We start from the raw sequence: 20230 nt of genomic DNA on the forward strand, positions 1-20230 counted from the left end.
GTGGTTGTTGGGGTTGGGTGGTTGTTAAGGTTGGGTTGTGTTGGGGTTTGGTGATTGTTGTTGGGGTTGAAAGGTTATGAAGGTTGGGTGGTTGTTGGAGTTGGGTGGTTACTAAGGTTGGGTGGTTGTTGGGGTTGAGTTGTTGTTGGGGATGAGTTGTTGTTGGGGTTGGGTGGTGGCTGGGGTTGGGTGGTTATTAAGGTTGGGTGTTGGCTGGGGTTGGGTTGTTAAGGTTGGGTTCTTGCTGGGGTTGGATGGTTGTTCAGGTTGGGTGGTTGTTGGGGTTGGATGGTTGTTCAGGATGGTTGTTCAGGTTGGGTGGCTGTTAAGGTTGGGTGGTTGTTCATGTTGGATGGTTGCTCATGTTGGGTGGTGGTTGGGGTTGGGTGATGACTACAGCTGTGTGGTTGCTCATGTTGGGTGGTTGTTGGCCTTCAGTGCTTGCCCTCAGTGTGGGCAGCTCAGTCCCCAGGACCTGGGCCGTGTAACCACGCTGTGTCCAGAAAGCATTTCACGCACAGAATCCTGACGGGAGCCGTTCAGCACTCGGCCGTGCCTCACCGTGAGGGTTAGCGGGCCATGGTCACCAACCGGATGTCTGCAGCATCCCCAACATCCCGCACCCAAAGCCGCTCCGTTCTCCCGGTCTCACCACCCCCACGTGCCGCTTCCACCGGCGGGTCCCGCAGCTCCCGAGTCCGTCCCGTTTCTCCGCGGCGACTCCCGGCGGCGTCTGCGGGGCGGCGCCAGGCCCGGCGGATCGGAGCAGCTCCCCGAGCACCGCTCGCTGCTGCGCCTTTAACGCGGCGCCCGCCGCCTCCCAGCCCGGCCCGGCAGCGGCGGCGCAGCGAAGATGGCGGAGTCCGGAGGGGCCGAGTTCGGCGCGGAGCGGCCCAGCAGGTGAGAGCGGCCCGGAGCGGCGCGGGGTCGGGGCGGAGCTGCGGGGCTGCGAGGCCGGGAGCGGGGAGCGGCCCGGGTGGGCCTGGGGGGGCGGGCGGGGTGTGCGCTGCACGGCGCGGTGTTCGGCTCCGGCCCCGCCGCCTTTCGTTTCCCTTCGTTCTCCGGCTCCGCTTTCGGTTCCTTGCCGGCCGTGCTGATAACAGCGGAGCTTCGCCGGCGGCGTTGGTCGCTTTGAGGCTCCGCGGTTCCGGTGCTGTCGGCTGAGTTCGCCCGGCCCGGCCCGGCCTGCGGTGCTGCCACGCGGCCCCGTGGGACACAGCCGGGCTCGGAGCGGTGCGGGGCGGTGCGGGCACATGGCGCTGGGCTCTGCGGCGGCAGCACGGAGCTGGCAGCGCTCGGAAGGCCGCGCCGTCCGGCTTTGCGCGGGTGGCTGCCCGTCGTGGTTTGTTTCGGGGCTGGGATGAACAGCCCGCAATGGGGCTGCGGCCCCGCGGTGTTCAGCGTGTTCCTATGTTTGTTTTTGTGGCTCGTTTAAAACCGGGTGAAATGCGAGAGCCGCTTCTCGCTGGGTGTCAGTGTCCCGTATGGTAAGCGATGGATTCATTGGGGAATAGGGGGAGCCCGTGGGGACAATCCTGCGGGGCTCTTTGGGTGCACCGCCCAGCCTCCATGCAGCCAGAGGAGAATATGAGGGCTCCGTCAGTGCCTCCCCGACAGCTCCTTCTGCACTGACCTTTCTCACTCACTGAATATTCGCTCTGTGAGGGATGAAGTCCTGCCTCGCCATTCCTCGCACATGCCGTCTCGGTGGTGCCAAACAGCACGGACAGGATTTCCATCTTTGGAATTGTGACAGGCATTAGGAGGGCTCTGCACCGTGCACTGCCCAGGGCACAGCGAGTCTCTGTGCTGGGAACCCTTCAGCTCCGTGCTCAGAGCACAGCAGCGGGTTTTGGGCCGTGATGGTGTGAAGTGCAGCCACTGCTCTGTGCCCGCTTTACTTGGGCCGTATGCAGAAGCACAGGCTGACAGCACGTTTGTGTCCTCTGCAGCAGCATTCTTATGTATTGCTTCGTTGTTTTAACAGCACCTGGTTAGATTTCCTCTTAGAAATGAAAGCCGACAGCCTAAATCTTCTCTTTTGAAATAAACGTGCCTTATTGTTTTAACTCCTTTCCGTGTTAAGTTCCCTGAGCTTGCAGTTGGTTTGGTGTTTTACTCCCAGCCCTCGCTATCACATGGAAGGAGCTGCAGTGTTTCCCTGCTGGTAAAGCTGTGCTCGGTGCTGCTCATAGGGATGCACTTTGGGTTTGGTGAGCAGAACCAGCAGCAGGAACATTGTAGTCGTTGTACCCTGGGTCAGGGAAGCGCTGTAAGCAATGAGATGAGTGAACTCTCACAGAGCACAAAGTCGCATGGAGATACAGGGAAAACACCTTACGGGTGCATGGAAGGGATGCCATCACGTAGGCCTTCAAGCAGGAGTTAATTGGGGTACCCAGATGTGCTGCTGGGTTGTGCCTCTCCAGCCTGGGTTAATCCCACAAGGAAAGGAAGGCAGCCAGGCTGTACAAACACTGCTCAAAGCCCTCCCTTAATGCTGTTACACGCTGCCCAAAGTGATCCCACCTGTCAAAACCAGAATGGATGGATGGGGGACCCGCAGGTCCCTCTTATCTGTGAGTACTCGTGTGTTGGTTCACATCAAGAGAAAGTCAGCCTGAACTCCCCTAACCCCGCTGCTCCCGGACAGGCAGCAGGGCAAGGGGAGGTGATCAGGGGCAGGAGGGTAACAACAAGGGCTGAGTCTGCCTCCGTGCTGCTCTGACCTCACACAGCTTCAGTCTTCCACATTCTTTCCTCTTGCAACCATACGAAGCTTTGCTTGCTTTACGTGTGCTGTACTCTGCCACGTGGCAGCTGAAAAGCAGATGCAGTTGTTAGGTCTGGTAGATGGGGTGGAAATGTTTACGCTCTGGGTAAAATCGCTGTAAAAAATCACTGCAAAAAATCACTGCTTGCTTTCTTGTTCAGCATTGGGAGACTTTTGAGCTGGAGGCTTCCTTTAGACCAGAAGAAAACCCTGATGATTCCATACAGGTTTTTCTCTTGCCCAATATTGGCTGCGGTGTCTCTTCCAGTTCCTTATTTGCATGGAAGGTGAATTCTGGACGTGCAGAGAAATGGGTGCAGATGAGGAAAATTGGGGAAGGGCTGTTCTGCACTTTTGGCTGCCCTGGGTTGTGCTGTGAGGTGTCATGGAGCCAAACTGCCCAGGAAGGTGTGCGGATGTTGGGGATGGGCCCACACCTGTCAGAAGGGTTCAGGTAAGGAGGGGAGCAGCTGCAGGCAGCCGTGGTGGTGAGAAGGTCTGCTTGTGGAACTGAACTGGAATTGGTGTTTCGGTGCCAAGTGCCGGGGCAGCTGCTTGCATCTGCTGCAAGGAGTGCTTTCTCCAGCTTGGAATGGCGGGGGTTTCTTGCCCTGCCTGCCGTTCCATCACTTCACATTGCTGTTGCTTGAGATCCCTGGCTGCTCAGGTGGAGGTGTGGGGTGAGGAGCTGCGTGCTGTGGGTCACGGCAGCACAGCTCTGCTGCTCCCTGCCTGCTCCAGCACCACTCTGTGACTGCAGTGCTGTCATCTTTAATGCAGCGCTGCCCAGATTGTGCCTCGGGGTGCTGCAGGACCTGGTGGGTTTTCGGCCGGCAGTGGCGGTGCCTGGGAGCAGCTGAGTTCCACCGTTCGCTCTCTGAATACAAAACAAGGCGTCCCGCCGTGCCGGTCCAGCCGTGTGTCCCTTCGGGTGGCCCTGGTGGCTGTGCTGTGCGTCCCAGCACCACTAGGTGCCTCCCGGCCTTTGCTCAGCGGCTGCCACCGGCGCTACGGGGGGCGGTGGGTGCGGGAGGAACCCGCTGCTGCTCATGGGGGCTGAACGAGGACAGGGATGTGCTGCAGAAGGCCGGGCCTGCCGCTGGTACCGCTGCAGTTTGCTTTCTTTTCAAGCCAGGCTTTGACCATAAGGGTTTGCGGTGGGAGAAACCGACTGCTGATAGCGCTGCCTTAAACAGCACCGCGGAACGCATTGGGAGCAGTGCACCACGGGGGTACGGTCACATCGTATGCAGCGTGAGATCTGCTGGCCTTCTGGTGGTCCTGGAGATGGGAGCACGAGGGGGCAGCCGGCCCCACTGCTGCCCGTGGCTGCCACAGTGATTTATGAGCCCCGAGTGAGTTTTGTATTGGCTCAGGTGGGATCAGCCTTGGGGCCAACAGGGATCTGATGGCTGTGAGGTTTGAGGATGGCACCTTCAGCCACTGGGAAAGCACAGGTTGGTGCAGTGTTGGTGGTACAGAGATGAGCCTGGCTTTGTGACAGAAGCAGTTTTAAGAATACTGTTCTTTTTTCTTCTTTTTTCCTCTCCATTTGTCCCCAGTACAGCGTGTGCTGACCATCCCCTCACGTTGAAACCCCACGAGGTGGCACAGACTTTAATGTGTTCAGATCTCTCGCCCTCCACTTTTTTGCTCCACGCTCCAATGCACCATTTCACCAACCAGCTTTTGACAGACATCCAGTTTCATTAGCACTTGTAGCAGAAACCCAAATCCCACCTCTTTTGGCTTGCAGACAGCCTACGATGGAAGTCTGGGCAGAATATATCTGTGTGTGTGTGTGCTGGGCTCTGCTTGCACCCAGCTGGAAAGCAAACAAGGAAAAGAGATGCAGAGATGTTGGGACTTCTCATGATATGAAATAATAACAATAATAATGAGATGAAGAAGTATAAAGACCTTTGCCTTACAGTTGGGTCATGGGGGTTTCCTCAGCTCCAGCTTTGGGACATGTAGGATGAAGGATGCTGATGGACAAGCAGTGAGTGGGTGGGGAGGACCAGATTCTGAGCTGACAGCAGGGATTCCACATCGTTCTCCCTTTTCCAGACGTTAACTTCTCTTTAACTCGGAGACTGGAAGTTTAAAAGACAAAAGGCTTTTCAAACCGCTGCTGAATTCTCTCTGCTCACTTTGAGACATTTCACAGGAGGCCATTTTTGCCCACAAAGCATAAATGGTTCTAAAGCTCGAGCTCGTTTCTGATCTTCATCTGGGCACTCTGAATTGCGTGTCACTTCTAAATGGGGATGTTGGTCTCAGGTTTTCCACTTGTATTTATTGCCTCTGATGAAAAAGAGGGTGTCAGGAGGGGAAAATGAGTGGAGGCGGAGGAGGGAAATCGGAGGAATTAAGGGGAGGAGGTGGAAAAGAGAGCAAAGAAATTTTGCTCACATATCTTTCCAGAGACGATGAACCATTGCCTTCACTCAGTGCATTAACGTTTAATTAGCTGCCTTGCTTATTGCTGTTGCATTTGCTAAGGACTCAGCAGCAGGTGCTGTTCCTGGGGGTGCTGCTGGCAGGCCTGCTTGCTGCTGTGCAGTGGGTTACGAGGGCAGCGATCCTTACAGTGCAGCTCTGCTTGCACCCAAAGGCCGGCTGTGGCACAGGGGAGGGGAATGCAAGGTGCTGGAAACTCCTCTTCAGCACTGGGGCATGTGATACGGAGCCGAAGGATGTGAAATTATATTGCAGTAACCATGGCTACCAGTGACTTATCCGAGGGAGTTTGACTTTTGTTTTGATTTCACGTGTCTTAATTGTAGTTTAAAAATCAGAACCTGAATGTGTTTTTCACTTAGGCGAGAAGCGAAGGGCATTAAATGATTTGCATTATTAAAGTATCTATAATGCCGCCTTTCAAAGGTTCTTAAGACGAGTCCTCAGCATTCACGCCATACGTGCTAAATAAAGTCATTCTGCAGTCTTCATGGTGGTTCTTTTGCTCTTGCCATAAAAAATTGTTGCAGGGCTTCAGTGCTTGGAAGGTGCCTGGCCGGCTGTTTTGCAATCCCAAGCCCTTTGTTTATGTGGCACTGTGTCCTTTATGTGAACACACACAAGCTGCTGCTTTTCCTCTGTCCTCTTTTGTACCCCAGCCATGCCCCACGGGGTCCTGCCTTCAGAGCTCGTGTTTACTGTAGAGGCTGGCTGCTGGAAGGTTGCCCTGCTTGGAAATCTTGCCAACCCCCTTGAGTTCCTCCTGCATGAAACATTACTGAGCACCACCTGCCCAGAGAGTGGGAAAACGTGGGTGGATATTAGCAAGGATGCTGAGCAGGGGATGCTGAGCAGGGATGCAGAGTGATGCTGAGCCAGAACTACCCCTCCTTTCATGGAGCACCACATTATGAAGGAAGAGGAGCCAAAGGCCAGGCACTCATGTAGCAAAAGAAGTTTTTTTTCCCTTTGATTCAATGGCTGAAATGTTGAATCCAGCCTGGTGTAGTTCTCTCTGTTTGCACTTGTGCAGGAGTTACAAACACGCCGAAATATGAACTCATGCTTTGTAAGCCTTTAATTCCAGCTTTGATGTTTTTAATCATCGGTACAGATTTGGTTTAAAAAAAAAAAAAAAAAATTAAAGAAAAAAAAAATAGTGAAATGATTCATTAGCTTGAAATGCATCTTGGATTATGCTCAGTGCTGTGCAGAGCAGAGGAGGCAGAGCAGGGCCAGCTGTCCTGAGAGCAGAGCGCGGGTGAGGCTGAGGTCAGTGCGGCGGGTGGAACGTCACCATCACTGCTCTGGGGCAGTTCCTGGGCTGTTCTTGGAGGCCCTAAAACATCCCATCAGCTTTGGAGGTCTTGTGGGCATCCAGGACTGTGTTTTGGTGCTTCCTCACTGCATGTTTTGGGTTTGAAATCAAGCAGTCCTTGCTTGGGGATGTGTCAGGATGTGGGGCAGTGTGTTTGGGGCAAGAATGAGCACATGGCCACGCTCCTGCAATAGGTGCAGCAGCAGGAGGAGCATTTCTGGACTTGTTTGCCTTCTTTGCCTGCCTTCAGTCTGCCTGGAGCCGCTCCCTTAACCCTCACTTTCACCTTTTCCCCATGCACGTGGGTTGGCGTTGGTTGTCCCCAAGCTGTGGTCAGGGATCTGTGCTGAGCTCTGTCCTGCAGTGACTGGAGAGGATTGAAAGCAATCTGGCTTCAGAGCAGCAGCTTGGAGACAAATCCTCTATCCCATTACTTGTCCCTGCAGTCCCTTTTTGACAACCGGCTGTCAGTGATGTTAGTGGTCTTGGAGAGGGCTGCCCAAGGCAAGTCGTCCATCTTCTCAATGTCTGTATTGAAGTCCAGCTCACAAACAACAGTCCAACCTGTATCACCTCCAGTTGTGCTATGGATGCAATTACATTCACATGAAGATGCCTCTCGCTGCTTCAGCTCTTCCTCAATGGAAAGTGGGCTTTCTGTCCTGGTAAAGTCACCTTTGTATTGGTGTATTCATGTTAAAGACCCCAATCATGTCACTGTTGTCAGACAGCTGTGCAGCCCATGGGATGTGCCATGGCGGTGCTGCTTGGTGTGGCTGATGCTCCCTTTTTACATCTTTCAGAGCAGGAATGGGGTGCAGCCATGCCCATCTGGCACTGCTTGTCCCCACACAGGAGCTCTGCAAAGCTCTGCCACCTTCCTGAGAGCAATGATGGAAAAAAAGAAGAAGATTCCAGAAGCTTGAGAGTCCTGCCTGCACTGTAAGGGCAGGGGGAAGGAGCAGAATAAACACTTTTCTCCCTATTGTGCAATGAATGGCTTTTATCTCGGAGGCATGTTCTGAACTGCTGAGAAGTAGATGCAGCTCCGCTGAAGTTTGTCTGCAAGGCTGCTTCTTCTGTAACAAATTGTTAAGCAACAAATACACGGCATATTCAGACCCTGCTTTAGATAGAGACAGCCTCACAAAGGCACTTTAAATGTTCAAGGCCTCCTTTTGTGCTGGTTTAACTCTGTCATCCCACTGCTGCTTTGCTCTCCATCTCCAGCGAGCGGAGCAGAGCTGGGTGGTGATGTGGGGCTGTGCCTGGGGGTGATGGCTTCTGCTGCAGGCCCCTTCCTACCACCCATGCTGCAAATACCTCTGCTGTTTTCTCACCTTTCTTCTTTTTTTTGTGAAGTTTCCTCCTGATTCCTCGTGGTTTTTCAGTTTTATCTTCCTTCCAGCGTTTCTATTAAAACGTCTCTTTCAGAATGAATGAAGCTGGATGTTATCAGTGCTTCTTTTCCTGTTGGGTTTTGGTTTGTTTCGCCTCTTTTACCTGGAAGGTTGTCTCGTTGCTGGGTCCTTTTGCTCCGTGCCTGTAATAGGAAGAATGGACCCATATGGGGAGCTTTCCTGGGGTAGCTGCTCACAATTACTGCTGAAATGAACTGCAGCACATACAAAGTCTTTTCTTCCGGCACAGAAATATCTTCTCTAAGTTTATTCTCTGGTTATTAGCAATGGCTGTGGAAGTTAGTTGAGAAAAAAAGCAAAGGGAGGGCTGTCTGCTCAGGTGCTGTTTGGAGAGGCACCCACATGGGGAGGGCTGTGCCATTGTGTGGGTATAGCAAAAACAGCCACCTATGGGTAAGTCAACACCAGCACAGGGAAAAGGGACCATTAAAATTAGTCTGACTAAAGCAGTGAAGGAAATTGCTGTGGGAAGAATCCTGCAGGAGATGGAGCTGACGGGAGCTGCACTGAGCTGTGGGGCTGCCATCCCTGCAGTGTGCTTTGTCTGTGCGGTCAGGATGGCGAGGGCTGGCTCGGTGAGTGGCAGTGTGCAGGACAAGGTTGTTCCCTTACTTGCATGTGATGTTTCCTCCTCTCTGCTCCAGCAGATTGCACTGAAGAGAGGAGTAAAATGAGTTTGATGCGATGAATATTCATGTAGTCGCTCCCTCCAATCGCTTTCCTCCTTCTCCATGGGAAGAGTGGGAGCGCGGAGATGTTTCTTGGCTCTCAAAGTCATGGATAAGGGTCTTGTCAGCAACTGCCTTTCTGCTAATCCTTTTTATTAGAGGAAGGATGTTGTAGCTGGACGCCGTTCTCTGTACTAAGACTGTTAGCATGCTCCGACTCGAAGGGAGGGATTTCAGGGGAAGCACAGCTGAGTGGTGTCAGCCATCCCAATAAGAACCTGTATGAATTTCGAGGTGCAGTTTTGAAGCAGACTGCAAAAATGTGATCGCTGCCTCCCACGGCATCCCAAGGCACTGCAGAGCTGCATTGGCTCTCCCGGTGCTCTGATGGACATGACAGATTTCCCCTGCCTTGCCTGTTCTCTAAAGCTTGCAGGAAGTTGCAGTCCGATAGTTAGGCACGCTGTGAGTCCTGCCCATTGTTCCTTATTGTTTGAGGATTGTTTACATCCCCTATCTTGTTGTCCCATCTCCTAAACGCTCCTCTAACCTCACCTACTTGTTTGGTCCCCTGTGTGTGGCTTCTGTTGCTGTGGTGGTGGTGGTGAACTCCTTGGGTTGGCTGTTAGCAGGTGGTGTGGATTTGGGGACATGCAGTGCTGTTTTCCAGATCTGTTGTCATCTATTTGTGATCTTTTTATGTCACCCTTCCATAAAAATCCCTTAAAAATGCAGAGCCTGAATAGCAGGTGGCTTCTGAAAAGCTAAGCTCCATCCTGAATACTGACCGACTCTTGTGTGTTTTCTTCCCAGAAGAATTAAGAGAACATGGGGTGTTGATCCAGAAAACTAGTTCAGAGTTGGATGAAGTTTGTAAGTGAGCCTAAGATTTCTCCTCCTGTTGGTGTGAGTGCAGCTGTGCGGGACAAACTACCCCGTGTTGGCTCAGGGAACCTGCAGCAGAACTCTGGTTGCCTTTGGAGGAGCACGGAGTATCTCGGCGTCCTTTCCACTTGTGCAGGAATGCTGCTGCCATTCACCTCCAAATGCAGTGTTCTCACTGACAAGTGCATTCGAGGCCAAGTGAATCTAAGAATGATGCTCCGCGCACCGAGGAACATGTGTGAGAGGCATTGGGAAAACCGAGGAAATATTTACACTGGGAGGGGACTGTTTACAGTGCAGCTCAAACAGTTGACGTTATTTAGAGCAGCCAGTGCTGTGCAATATTCTGCTCTTGCTCTTCTCAGGAGGGTCAGGCATGAGGAAAGGATCAAACAGGGCTGTCCTTGGCCGGTACGGAATATCTAACAGCTGCACTTAGGTTAGGTGGTGAGAAGAATGAGCAACTGTGAGTCAGTCTCGTGGTTGAAGTCAAGGTCAGGGTGGACTCTGGGGTAGCAGCACTGTGTGGACACCACCGTTCATGGAGATGTTGGCCCCTCTTGCTGATGTTTGGATGGTCCCCAAAGCCCACATGTGCTGCGGCGTGACAGGTTGTCAGTAACACACGAGTACAACTTAACATTTTGGATGTCTCTTTTGTGCTGGGATAAGGGAAAACAACCGAGGTACTGATGTCATGATGGTCTGTGTGGCTGTCGAGCTGGGAATTTGCTTTCAAACTGCTTCGTGTTACAGTCTCTCCCCCAGCATGCTTTGTAGGTATACCACATATTGTTTTAATTTAAAACCAGCCTGTCTCTCTTGTTCTGTTTTTAGCATGGCTGACAAGAACAGCACCCTGAAATGCACGTTCTCTGCTCCTGGCCACAGCACCACTCTACTGCAGGGACTGGCCTCGCTCCGAGCTCAGGCTCAGCTGCTTGATGTCATCCTCACTATAAATAATGAAGTGTTTCAGGTTCATAAAGTTGTCTTGGCTGCCTGCAGTGACTATTTCAGGTGAGAATCTGATAGGGAAGCAGGCACTGTTACCTCTCCCCTTGGTTTCTGTTTCCCCGTCCTCTCCTACCCCAACCTTCCCACCGTGCCCCAACATCACTCCCCTGTACATCCCTTTGGAGGTATGGTTTGCACCACAGATGTCAGTGGGATTCCCTGAAGGTGTGTGGAGGTCTGGGGTCTGCCCCTCTGCGTTCTGATGAGGTTGTTCTGCCGCAGCCACTGGGCTGAGACCCATCTCAAGGGCAGGTCTTGAAGCCACCTCAAAGAGGATGAGGCGTTTTGTGCGTGCGTTCCCCAGCCCATTGGGAACAGTTGTCCCTTTCTGTGTTTGTAGGAAGCCAAAGCATGGAGATGAGCTTCCCTTGCCGAATTAAGGCATGGTGAACCAACTGAAGAGCGGGGAGTTCAGTCTAAAGTGAAAAATTGAGTTCATCCATCTTGCCTCTAGTAAAGTCTTGTACAACAGTTCTGTGACTTGGGGTTCTCTCTCTCCATTCAGCAGTCCCTTGACATGTAGGTTCCTTCCTGACCTGAGCAGGTGACCAGGAGCAAGGGATGTAGGCATATCTCTTGGGTATCCCATTTCTTCAGCTGCTCCGATGGTGCCCATCTTACAGACCCTCACGTTTTCCAGGCTGTTCCCTTCTCTCTCCCTTCTGACATAAACCTTCCAAGCTTATCGCTCTCCCTAACAGGCATGCAATTAATGATGGAGCTGATCTTCCACCAAATGCTAATGGCACTATTTATATTCATAAATGCTGTATGCGGTGCCACTGCTAGTGTGTTTTCCCTGTTGAAATGTAATTGCTGAGTAGGTTTCTTGCTATAAGTTCTGTGGCATTAAGTAAGGTTGTCCTGGGGAACAATGGCAGAATAATCTAGCTTTTGAAAATAACTCTTTATGCAGAAGAAGGGAGGGAAAAAGAGTAAAATTGAGGCATTGATATCATCAGCATTTTAAAACCATAACGCTTTTTTTCAAGGAATGGCATTTTATTTGACCGTTTGTCTTCATCATGGCAACAGTAATGCTTTTCTTTGCTTGTGCACATCCAGCTCTGTATAGCTAATGCATGAGCACACACATGTCTGCATCTCCTCTGGGGCAGGGGATCAGGCAGCATGCTGTTTGGTGACATGGGATATGCAGGGGGATTTTAGCAGATCGCTCTCATCTGCTGTATGGACAAATAATTGCGAACAGCGTTCCTGGTCACTCGGTTACAGAAAGCTGATTTAATGTGCAGATATTTCCTTATTTAGGTCATTTAGCTTTCTGTAGGTTTGTGCTGGACGGCAGCAGTTCTTCTAGCCTGGTTTGGACAGGAAACTTGGAACTCCTGTCTTTTGACAGCGTTCCCAAGGTATTTCTTTATTCCTGTGTTGATGCTAAAGAGGAAGGTCTGTTCAGCATTTTCTCCGAGTAATTTGTATCTTAAAGTCGTTGCAGCTCTGACACTGTTGCCTTCACGGTGAATTTACCTTTCAGACGTGGAAAAGTAGGTTATCAAAGGTGGAAAAAAAAAATGGCCTCAAATGTGCAGGCAGTTTGAATGGTCTTTGGTGTGACAGCCTTTGTGGGCTTGCTGTGATGTTTGTACAACGATTCCGGGTGGTGAAACTGCATGTCACTGTTCTTCAGCAACCTGGTTTGACTTTGCCTTCCGTGGAATTGCTCTGCTGCTGCTCGTTGAACGCTACACACAGTGCAAACCTTTGCCCCCAAGCCACCAATATGTAACAAAAACTGCTGAAACGTAATGTAAACCTATTAAAAAAAATAATGTGCAGCTCTGTCCCCATCACGCCTGCAGGCCCCGTGCCTGGGAAAGGCAGCCCTGCTTTAGAGCAGCGGTTTACGAGATGCCTGTGCGCAGTGCTCGGCGTGGTATGTGCTTCCTGTGGAATTTAGAAGCCTCCCAAGGAGGTGATCGAGGGCCTAATCTCAGCGTGGCCTGGTCAACTGATGTGCTTGCAGCTGTGCTGTAAGAAAATCGTTGTGTTTTTTTTTCCTTCTTCTTTTTTAATTGCCTTCCAGCCCCCTGCTGTTGTACTGCAACATAACAGAGGTTTTCTGAAGTGGTCACAAGTCTTATTTTCTTAAGGCATTGGGAAGGAGCCTTGGAGAGGAGGTTCTGTTGTGATTACCGGAGCCTTCTGTAAATTGTACTTGCAATGGCAACGCTGAAGCCATTGGATAACTCACCTCCAGTGCAATGGGCTTTGCATGAAGGCCCTGCTCAGGCCCACTTAGAGGCTCACTGACTCCTTAGCATGGATGTCTCCCCAACGTATATTCATTTTTATGCTTACAAATCCTACATAGCTGAAAATTAGGTAGTTAGAGTTACGGATGCCAACCCATGCTGCTGCAGATCCCATTGTTGCCTTTGGCTGCTGAATATCAAGGATCCTTTGGTCCAGCATGTGACACTCCCTGCTCTGATAGCTCTGAGCACTTCCTGGCTCTTTGTCCTGGGAACCATTCCTACATATGCTGCCAGTGAAGCAGCACTGACAACCCTAACGGTGGTAGCTGAACGTGGCTTCGCAGTACGTTGTTTATGCAAGCTGTATATAAGTAACTGCATACTTGTTTTGTTTTCTCTTGGCTTTTAGAGGTTTAGCCTTGATTGATTTCCCCCCTTCATCCTTCCTAAGAGGTTCAGTATGTTTAAAATATGAGAAGTTACACATCATTTACACGCAATTAAAGAGGGGGAAATTTTTGTTTGTGTTCTTGACCTCCAGGGCGATGTTCACAGGCGGGATGAGAGAAGCCAGCCAAGATGTGATCGAACTGAAAGGCGTATCTGCAAAAGGACTGAAACACATAATAGACTTCGCTTACAGTGCTGAAGTGACTCTTGATCTTGACTGTATTCAGGATGTGCTGGGAGCTGCTGTCTTCCTCCAGATGGTGCCTGTCGTGGAGCTCTGCGAGGAATTCCTGAAGTCTGCCATGAGCGTAGAAACGTGTCTCAATATCGGGCAGATGGCCACCACCTTTAGCCTCGCCTCCTTAAAGGAATCCGTCGATGCATTCACCTTTAGGCATTTCCTCCAGATCTCCGAGGAGGAGGATTTCCTCCACCTGCCTCTGGAGCGCCTCGTTTTCTTCCTGCAGAGCAATAAGCTGCAAAGTTGCAGTGAAATCGACCTGTTCCGTGCCGCCGTCCGTTGGCTGCAGTATGACCCCACTCGCCGTGCCAGCGCCAGCCAGGTGCTCTGCCACATCCGCTTCCCCCTCATGAAGTCCTCCGAGCTGGTGGACAACGTGCAGACCTTTGACATCATGGTGGAGGACGTCCTGTGCCGGCAGTATTTACTGGAGGCCTTCAATTACCAGATCCTGCCTTTCCGCCAGCACGAGATGCAGTCCCCTCGCACCACCATCCGCTCCGACGTTCTGTCCCTCATCACCTTCGGCGGCACTCCCTACACTGACAACGACCGCACGGTCAGCTGCAAGGTGTACTGCCTGCCTGATGCCAGCGGGCGCCAGTTCAAGGAGCTGACAGAGATGGAGGTGGGCAGCAGCCATTCCTGCGTGGCCGTGCTCGACAACTTTGTCTACATCGTAGGGGGGCAACACCTGCAGTACCGGAGCGGTGAAGGAGCAGTTGATATTTGCTACCGTTATGATCCTCACTTGAACCAGTGGCTGCGAATCCAGGCCATGCAGGAGAGCAGGATCCAGTTCCAGCTGAACGTCCTGCATGGCATGGTGTACGCCACGGGTGGGAGGAACCGCTCGGGGAGCTTGGCTTCTGTTGAGAAGTATTGCCCCAAAGATAACGAGTGGACTTACGTGTGCTCCCTGAAGCGCAGGACGTGGGGGCACGCCGGAGCCACGGTGGGAGGCAAGTTGTACATATCAGGTGGGTATGGGATTTCAGTGGAAGATAAAAAAGCCCTGCACTGCTACGACCCCGCCGTGGATCAGTGGGAGTTCAAAACCCCGATGAATGAACCCAGAGTCCTGCATGCCATGGTCAGTGCAAACAATAGGATTTATGCTCTGGGAGGCCGCATGGACCACGTTGACCGTTGTTTTGATGTTTTGGCCGTGGAATATTATGTGCCTGAAACAGACCAATGGACAACAGTGAGCCCAATGCGTGCAGGTCAGTCGGAAGCTGGCTGTTGTTTGCTAGAAAAAAAGATTTATATCGTAGGGGGGTACAATTGGCATCTGAACAACGTCACAAGCATCGTGCAGGTGTATAACACAGAAACTGACGAATGGGAAAGGGACCTGCATTTTCCAGAATCTTTTGCTGGGATAGCGTGTGCTCCTGTGATATTGCCACAGATGACGACCCAGAGATAACTCAGCGCCGCTGCGTTGGCCGTGAGATCCCCTCGTGTTGCATGTTGTTGGGACGGCGTGTTGTTTTCCTTGTTTGCAAACGGTATCGTGCATTTTCTGGGTGAGGGAAGGAGAAAAATAGCTTGCGTTCCCTCCTCCGTGAAGTCCCTCCTCTTCTTTTACGTAGTGTTCTGGCAAGCACGCTTCATCAGAAGCACTTGTCAGCTAGTTAGACTTAGCAGATGTTACAGCTGGAAAAAGCTTTTCTCTTTTTTTCTTTATCTGAACAGTGTGTGTGTGGGGCGGGGGGTGGGGAGGTGCATTTTGCTAACTTTCCATATTTTTAACAATACAACACGTTGCAAACATCGACAGCTCAGGAGTAACTCAGTACTGTGGTATGTTTAAAAAGAGTTCAGGTGTGATTTTTACCAATAGCTCCCAAAATCATTGTGTGTCGATTTGTTGTTTGGTACAAAAAAAAAAGCCAAAACCTGTATAACACACTGACCTCCAGAAGCAATAAAGGGACAGCAGAGCTAGAAGAGCTCAGGTGCTTGGGCTGTGAAAGCAGATTCTTGCTTTTCAGAGGTGACTTGCTTTGCTTTCCCCCCTCCGGGAAGGGGAATGCTTACCCCGCACACCTCTGGCCTCTGTTGGTTCTTCATTGTTTGGATTACACTGCAATTCCAGATCCCCTCCTCACCCCCTCCAAACATCAGCGTGATATTCTTGTCCAAAAATTCTCTCCCTTAATTGGGGCATCCGCGGTTTGCAACACTAAAGCCATGTTGATAACTTGATTACACATAAACGAGCACGATTTTTTATGACTGCCAACTATTTGTTTGGCTTCACTGGCAATAAGAGCTCAGCAGCTGCTATCAGGGCTGACCCAGTAAAGGCTGAAGCAGCACCCGGGGGCTGTGCAGGACCTGTCTGCACACAGCACCGCAGCCTGTTCTGCACGGGGAGGTGGATGCTGCTCCCTCACCTGCTGGAGGGTTTCCTCTCTTGTCTTGTAAATAAGATACTGAGTTTCACGACAAGATGGAAGCCCAAGCAGGACGGCCTTTGTTGCTGGTGGGTATTTTCAATTAGGAGATTGGTTTTAAGGTGGCTCTGGCATTTTTGTAAGATCTGTGTTTGCTGCACAGAATTCTGTTATTTCTTGAACCGTCTTTTCCTCTAAGCCATTTTCCCCCCCCTTCTAATTAATTAGACTGATAAATGAAGTTAAAGCTTCTTCTTTTATCAGGCATTCTGTTTCAAGGGCTTTGTTTTGTACCTGTGCAAGTTTGGTTTTGATGTACGCAGCCTTCTTTTCAGAGAAACTGTTGCATTCTGCTGGTGAAATAAAGGCCGTGCTGTAACCCTTAGAGACAACGAACGCTGTCTGTTTGGCTGATGAATCACTCATCAGGGCTGTGTCAAGCATGAACTCCATACCTCGGATTCACTTAAAGGTATTTCTGATGATTAAAGCACCTTGGAGAATGTTCTGCTGCGAGGGCACGTGCTCCTCAGTTCATGTCTGGGTTTGAATTGTTCGGTACAATGATGCACAGTTTGGTTAGTTTCTTTCTGTCTGCTGGTTTGCCAATAATAAATTGATGGAAACTGCTTGTTGTGTTCAGTGTGCTGAAGTCAAGTGAGCAAGCTCTGCTCTTCTCACTCTTACACAGCCAGTTTACTCCAATCTCTGTTCACTTGGCTTCGCAGAGGAGCTAGGAACATGTCTTGGCAGACAGCAAGTTTTGAAAGGGTGAAATGTATCTCAGTGCAAGCTTCACTGTTACAAGCTAATGCTTTTTTATTTTTAATGCTCACATTTGGTTATGCAATGGCTACTTTCTTCGGTTAGTGATCAGTAGAAGGTTACTTGCTTTCCTATGTGCAGAATATGATTAATGGCTGTAAGTGGGTCACTGTCCCACCTTCTCTCACTGGGACGTGCAGCAATGTGATGCTGGGTACCACCTCTCCTGGTTACCAGGATGTTCCTTTTATAGCAATAAAAACCATTATTTCTTGTAACGTGACCTGAAAGTATTCTAGCTGTTCTGAATTCAGCACAGGCTGGCTAAAGTATTTGTGGAAGTGGCTATCATCCGTACTGATAGTAGAGTTTTACTCCTGTGAAGTAGATAGCTGTGGCCCTGGGCCGTTCCATACACAACCTGTCTGGTATTCTGCAAATAAACGGCTTTGATTCTTTGTACTGAAAGAACATGACAGCTGGATCGGGCTCTCGGTGAACACTGAAGTGATCTTGCTCTGTGGCTGGACTGGAGCGAGTGCAGCTGATGATGCTCTGCCTGAGGAGCAAGGAGACTGGGCTTCAAGAATGAACAAAGCCAGACAAATGTTTGATTGCACTCAGAGCCATTTATTGGTCTCAGAGCAGCAGTAAATGCCACCAGGGTAAACCTGATTTGGTATGTTTTAAAATACCCTTGAACAGATGGAGACCAGTGAGAGCACAGCATCATTAGTTCAAGGTATTTGCAGTGTGCGTGTCCTGTCAGGGGCTGCTGTCAGGGCTGGGATAAGAGCTTCTGTCTTCTCTGATGTTTTATGGGCCTGAAATTGTGCTTGAAACTATAAAGGAAGAAAGCACTAGAACTCTTGGCAGGGTGCAGAACAGCTAGAGATGGGGAATGTCTGCATCCTATTAATGGTGTCACTGACCCTTTTCCAGAGGGTCTGTCGGCTCGGCAATCCGACTGTCATTTCTCCCCACAGCAGAACCTCACTAATTCGTGCAGACATGGCCCAGCTTTCGGGAGGAGGTCTCGGAAGTTTAGAAGCAGCAGAACATCTCATTTCTTTGATTTACAGTGAAGGAGGACACTCCCACCAGCTCTTGGTAGCCTGGTGCTGATGTAAAATGATGCTATGCAACAGAAGTGCTCAGGACCTCTTGTGAGCCACATCAAACCTATTCAGATGTTTTCACTTCCACGTCTGCGATAAGCTCTGGAGTTGCTGAAACTCTGCAAACTTCAGGAGCATTTATCATGCTATGATTATTGAAGCCAGACTACTGTCAGAATAAATAAAACATGTTTCCCAGTGCAACTCTAATTATGATTTTGAGCCAGTTGTGTAATGTGCAGAACTTTTATTTACAATAAATCTTCCAGTTGCTTGCACAAATGAATGAGATTTCACCACTTGTGACTTAAGGACCAGGAGAAATTAATGTGGTTGAATAAATTTACTGTCTAGCCTGGGTGTGTCAGCATGTCAGGCAAGTGAGGGAGCAGAGCTGCTAGCAGGGCCTTCCTAGGAGGCTCAGTTATCTTACATTTCACCTGGGAGCACGAATGTAACACAGACATTTCTTTCTTAGTTATTTCCTCTGCAGAGGCAGCGCAGATTCTGCTCTGCATTTTAATACTGAGTAGACACGGTGGCAGCCCGCGGGCTCCAGAACTTTTGTTTCCCGTTCCAAACTAATAACTGAGCTTCAGAAACATTCAGTGCTTTCCAGATGAATATTTCAACTTCAGGGAGCTTCAGAGGGAAGTTTGAAACTTTACTCATAGGGTGGTCGTGATTTCAGCTGCAGCTCCAGAAGGTGAACACCAAATGGGCTTTCTGCTTGGAGACAGCTGCTGCTTTAGCTCTGCAACCTGAAATCAGCCTCAGATTGTAAGACAAAGGGTTGAGATTCAGTACAGAGCAACGGTGGGGGCCTCTGGAGTGCAGCATCGCAGCAGTGTGTGCAGCTTGCAATGGAAAGAAGAAAAACTATTAGAGCAGAAGTATTCATAAGCTGAAGGGAGCGAATCAAAGGTTCCTGTCTTGATCCCCGAGGCTTTGCCGTTGCTGTTTCACACCCAGGCCCCTGTCACGTAATTAGCTCCAACTATTTTTTATGGCTTCTTAAAAAATGAAAATCTTTCTTTTTTTTTGCTTGTTTATGCAGGCTCCCAGCCAGTGCTTCTGGCTGCACTGCTTTCTATCGGCAGCAATCCCTTTGAAGTCACTGGAGTTGCAGTACATTAACACCGGAGTGCCTAGAGCTGAATTCATCCTTTTAGATGGATGTAACATTTTTGATCTACGTCTTCCGGTCACAATGCTTTGAAATTGCACTAAAAACCCCATTTTACATGTGGTTGTCTGGTGGTTCTAATCAGGCTGTGTCTCCCTATAAGGTTTGCAATTGTTTGCTTTCGCTGCATCCTTTTTCCTTTGGTTGCTTGGTTATTTTCCCCTCTCTGTGGGCTCTGGTTGAACTACGTGGCTCCTTATGGGTGCAGGTTTCCTGCTTGGCACTATCAATACCTGCATTCAGTATTAGTGCCTTCAGGATAGCGGTTCACAACTGGATTTAGAAGGAATGTATGAATTTTGCTGAGGTTTGGAAAAGAGAAATTTGCCCTGTGGTGCAGTTAGCATGCCTGGACCTTCATTTTGCATGCTTTATAGATCTTGCATGATGAAAACTTTCTTGTGCCAAACGTACGTGCTTGCTATTTCTTAGGAAGAAAATCAAAGCATTTATCAGGTAAAAGGGGATCAGGTTTAGTATTTGAGGGAGTGGAGATGCTCCCCATGTGCACACGTATGCTCACTCATGTGCTGTGCATCCTGGGGCACGTGTCCTGTGCTGCTTGCAGCAGCCTCACTCTGCTGTCTATAGGGCCATGCTGTGCTTGAGGCTTTTTCTTCAGGTATCTGAATCTTTCTGAATGACTGATGTGTTCTTTCAGGCTGCAGCTGCTGCACTTAATGGGGTAAGAGAAAGGGACTCTCTCTGCCCCGCTTCTCTTGGTAGTATTAATCTAGCAGCGTGTCCACCCGTTGTAGCAAGGCATGGACGACCATAAAAGCAAACCTTGACCCCAGGCAAGATGTTCGGCAGGTATTCAGCCCAAGGCTTAAAGCCTGCAGTGGAGAACCTTCCATTTTCACAGTGAGAAACAAGTTGTTACATTCCTTTTGGGGATTATGCATAGCAGCAATTAGAGTTGGAGTGAACGACTGGCTGCTCCCATCCAAGAAGTGAAAGGAACTTCTTAGAAATGCTGCATCACAGGAGAAAAGCTTTGGTTACAGAGCGCTGTGCTGCTGCCCCAGGCAGTCCTGATAGAGCAATCTGTGATGCTCTTGTGTAGGGCAAAGAGAACAAAATCAGTCACAGGAACCAGCAAAGTGGGACTGCTGTGGGGGCTGCTTACTCACCTGCTGAGGAATGGACTGTTTGTGGCACTCCTGCTCTACTGAAACGATTGAAACTCAAGAGGTGCCCGAATTTGACTGGTGTGTTTGTCTCACTGGTCATCGAGTTTTCATGCCAACATTAATCAGTATCTGCAAACAGATTTTCCCTCACCCTTTTTAATATCTTCA

At 50.1% G+C, this 20230-nt stretch overlaps 1 protein-coding gene across 2 annotated transcripts; it reads left to right on the top strand.

Moving 5' to 3' along the window:
• The first annotated feature begins 750 nt into the window (after positions 1–750).
• KLHL26 (kelch like family member 26) lies at positions 751–17085 on the top strand. 2 transcript variants are annotated; one of them, XM_072357669.1, is made up of 3 exons: positions 756–900; positions 10366–10548; positions 13306–17085. In XM_072357669.1, exons 1-3 carry the CDS (start codon positions 854–856, stop codon positions 14885–14887), a joined length of 1812 nt encoding a protein of 603 aa, XP_072213770.1. In that variant the 5' UTR covers positions 756–853; the 3' UTR covers positions 14888–17085. The 2 variants fall into 2 exon arrangements, with proteins under 2 accessions (XP_072213771.1, XP_072213770.1); XM_072357670.1 differs by lacking the exon at positions 10366–10548 and having other exon boundaries at positions 751–900; positions 13306–16901.
• The last annotated feature ends 3145 nt before the right edge of the window (positions 17086–20230 follow it).

Source organism: Excalfactoria chinensis, chromosome 26 (assembly GCF_039878825.1).
Source record: "Excalfactoria chinensis isolate bCotChi1 chromosome 26, bCotChi1.hap2, whole genome shotgun sequence".
Lineage (NCBI taxonomy): Eukaryota > Metazoa > Chordata > Aves > Galliformes > Phasianidae > Excalfactoria > Excalfactoria chinensis.

Bases quoted from the DNA above. Each gene is read 5' to 3' on its own strand.
- KLHL26 (XM_072357669.1), top strand. From the start codon at position 854: ATGGCGGAGTCCGGAGGGGCCGAGTTCGGCGCGGAGCGGCCCAGCAG. The intron at 901-10,365 runs GTGAGAGCGGCC...TTCTGTTTTTAG, and splicing joins GGCGCGGAGCGGCCCAGCAG to CATGGCTGACAAGAACAGCA. The intron at 10,549-13,305 runs GTGAGAATCTGA...CTTGACCTCCAG, and splicing joins GCCTGCAGTGACTATTTCAG to GGCGATGTTCACAGGCGGGA.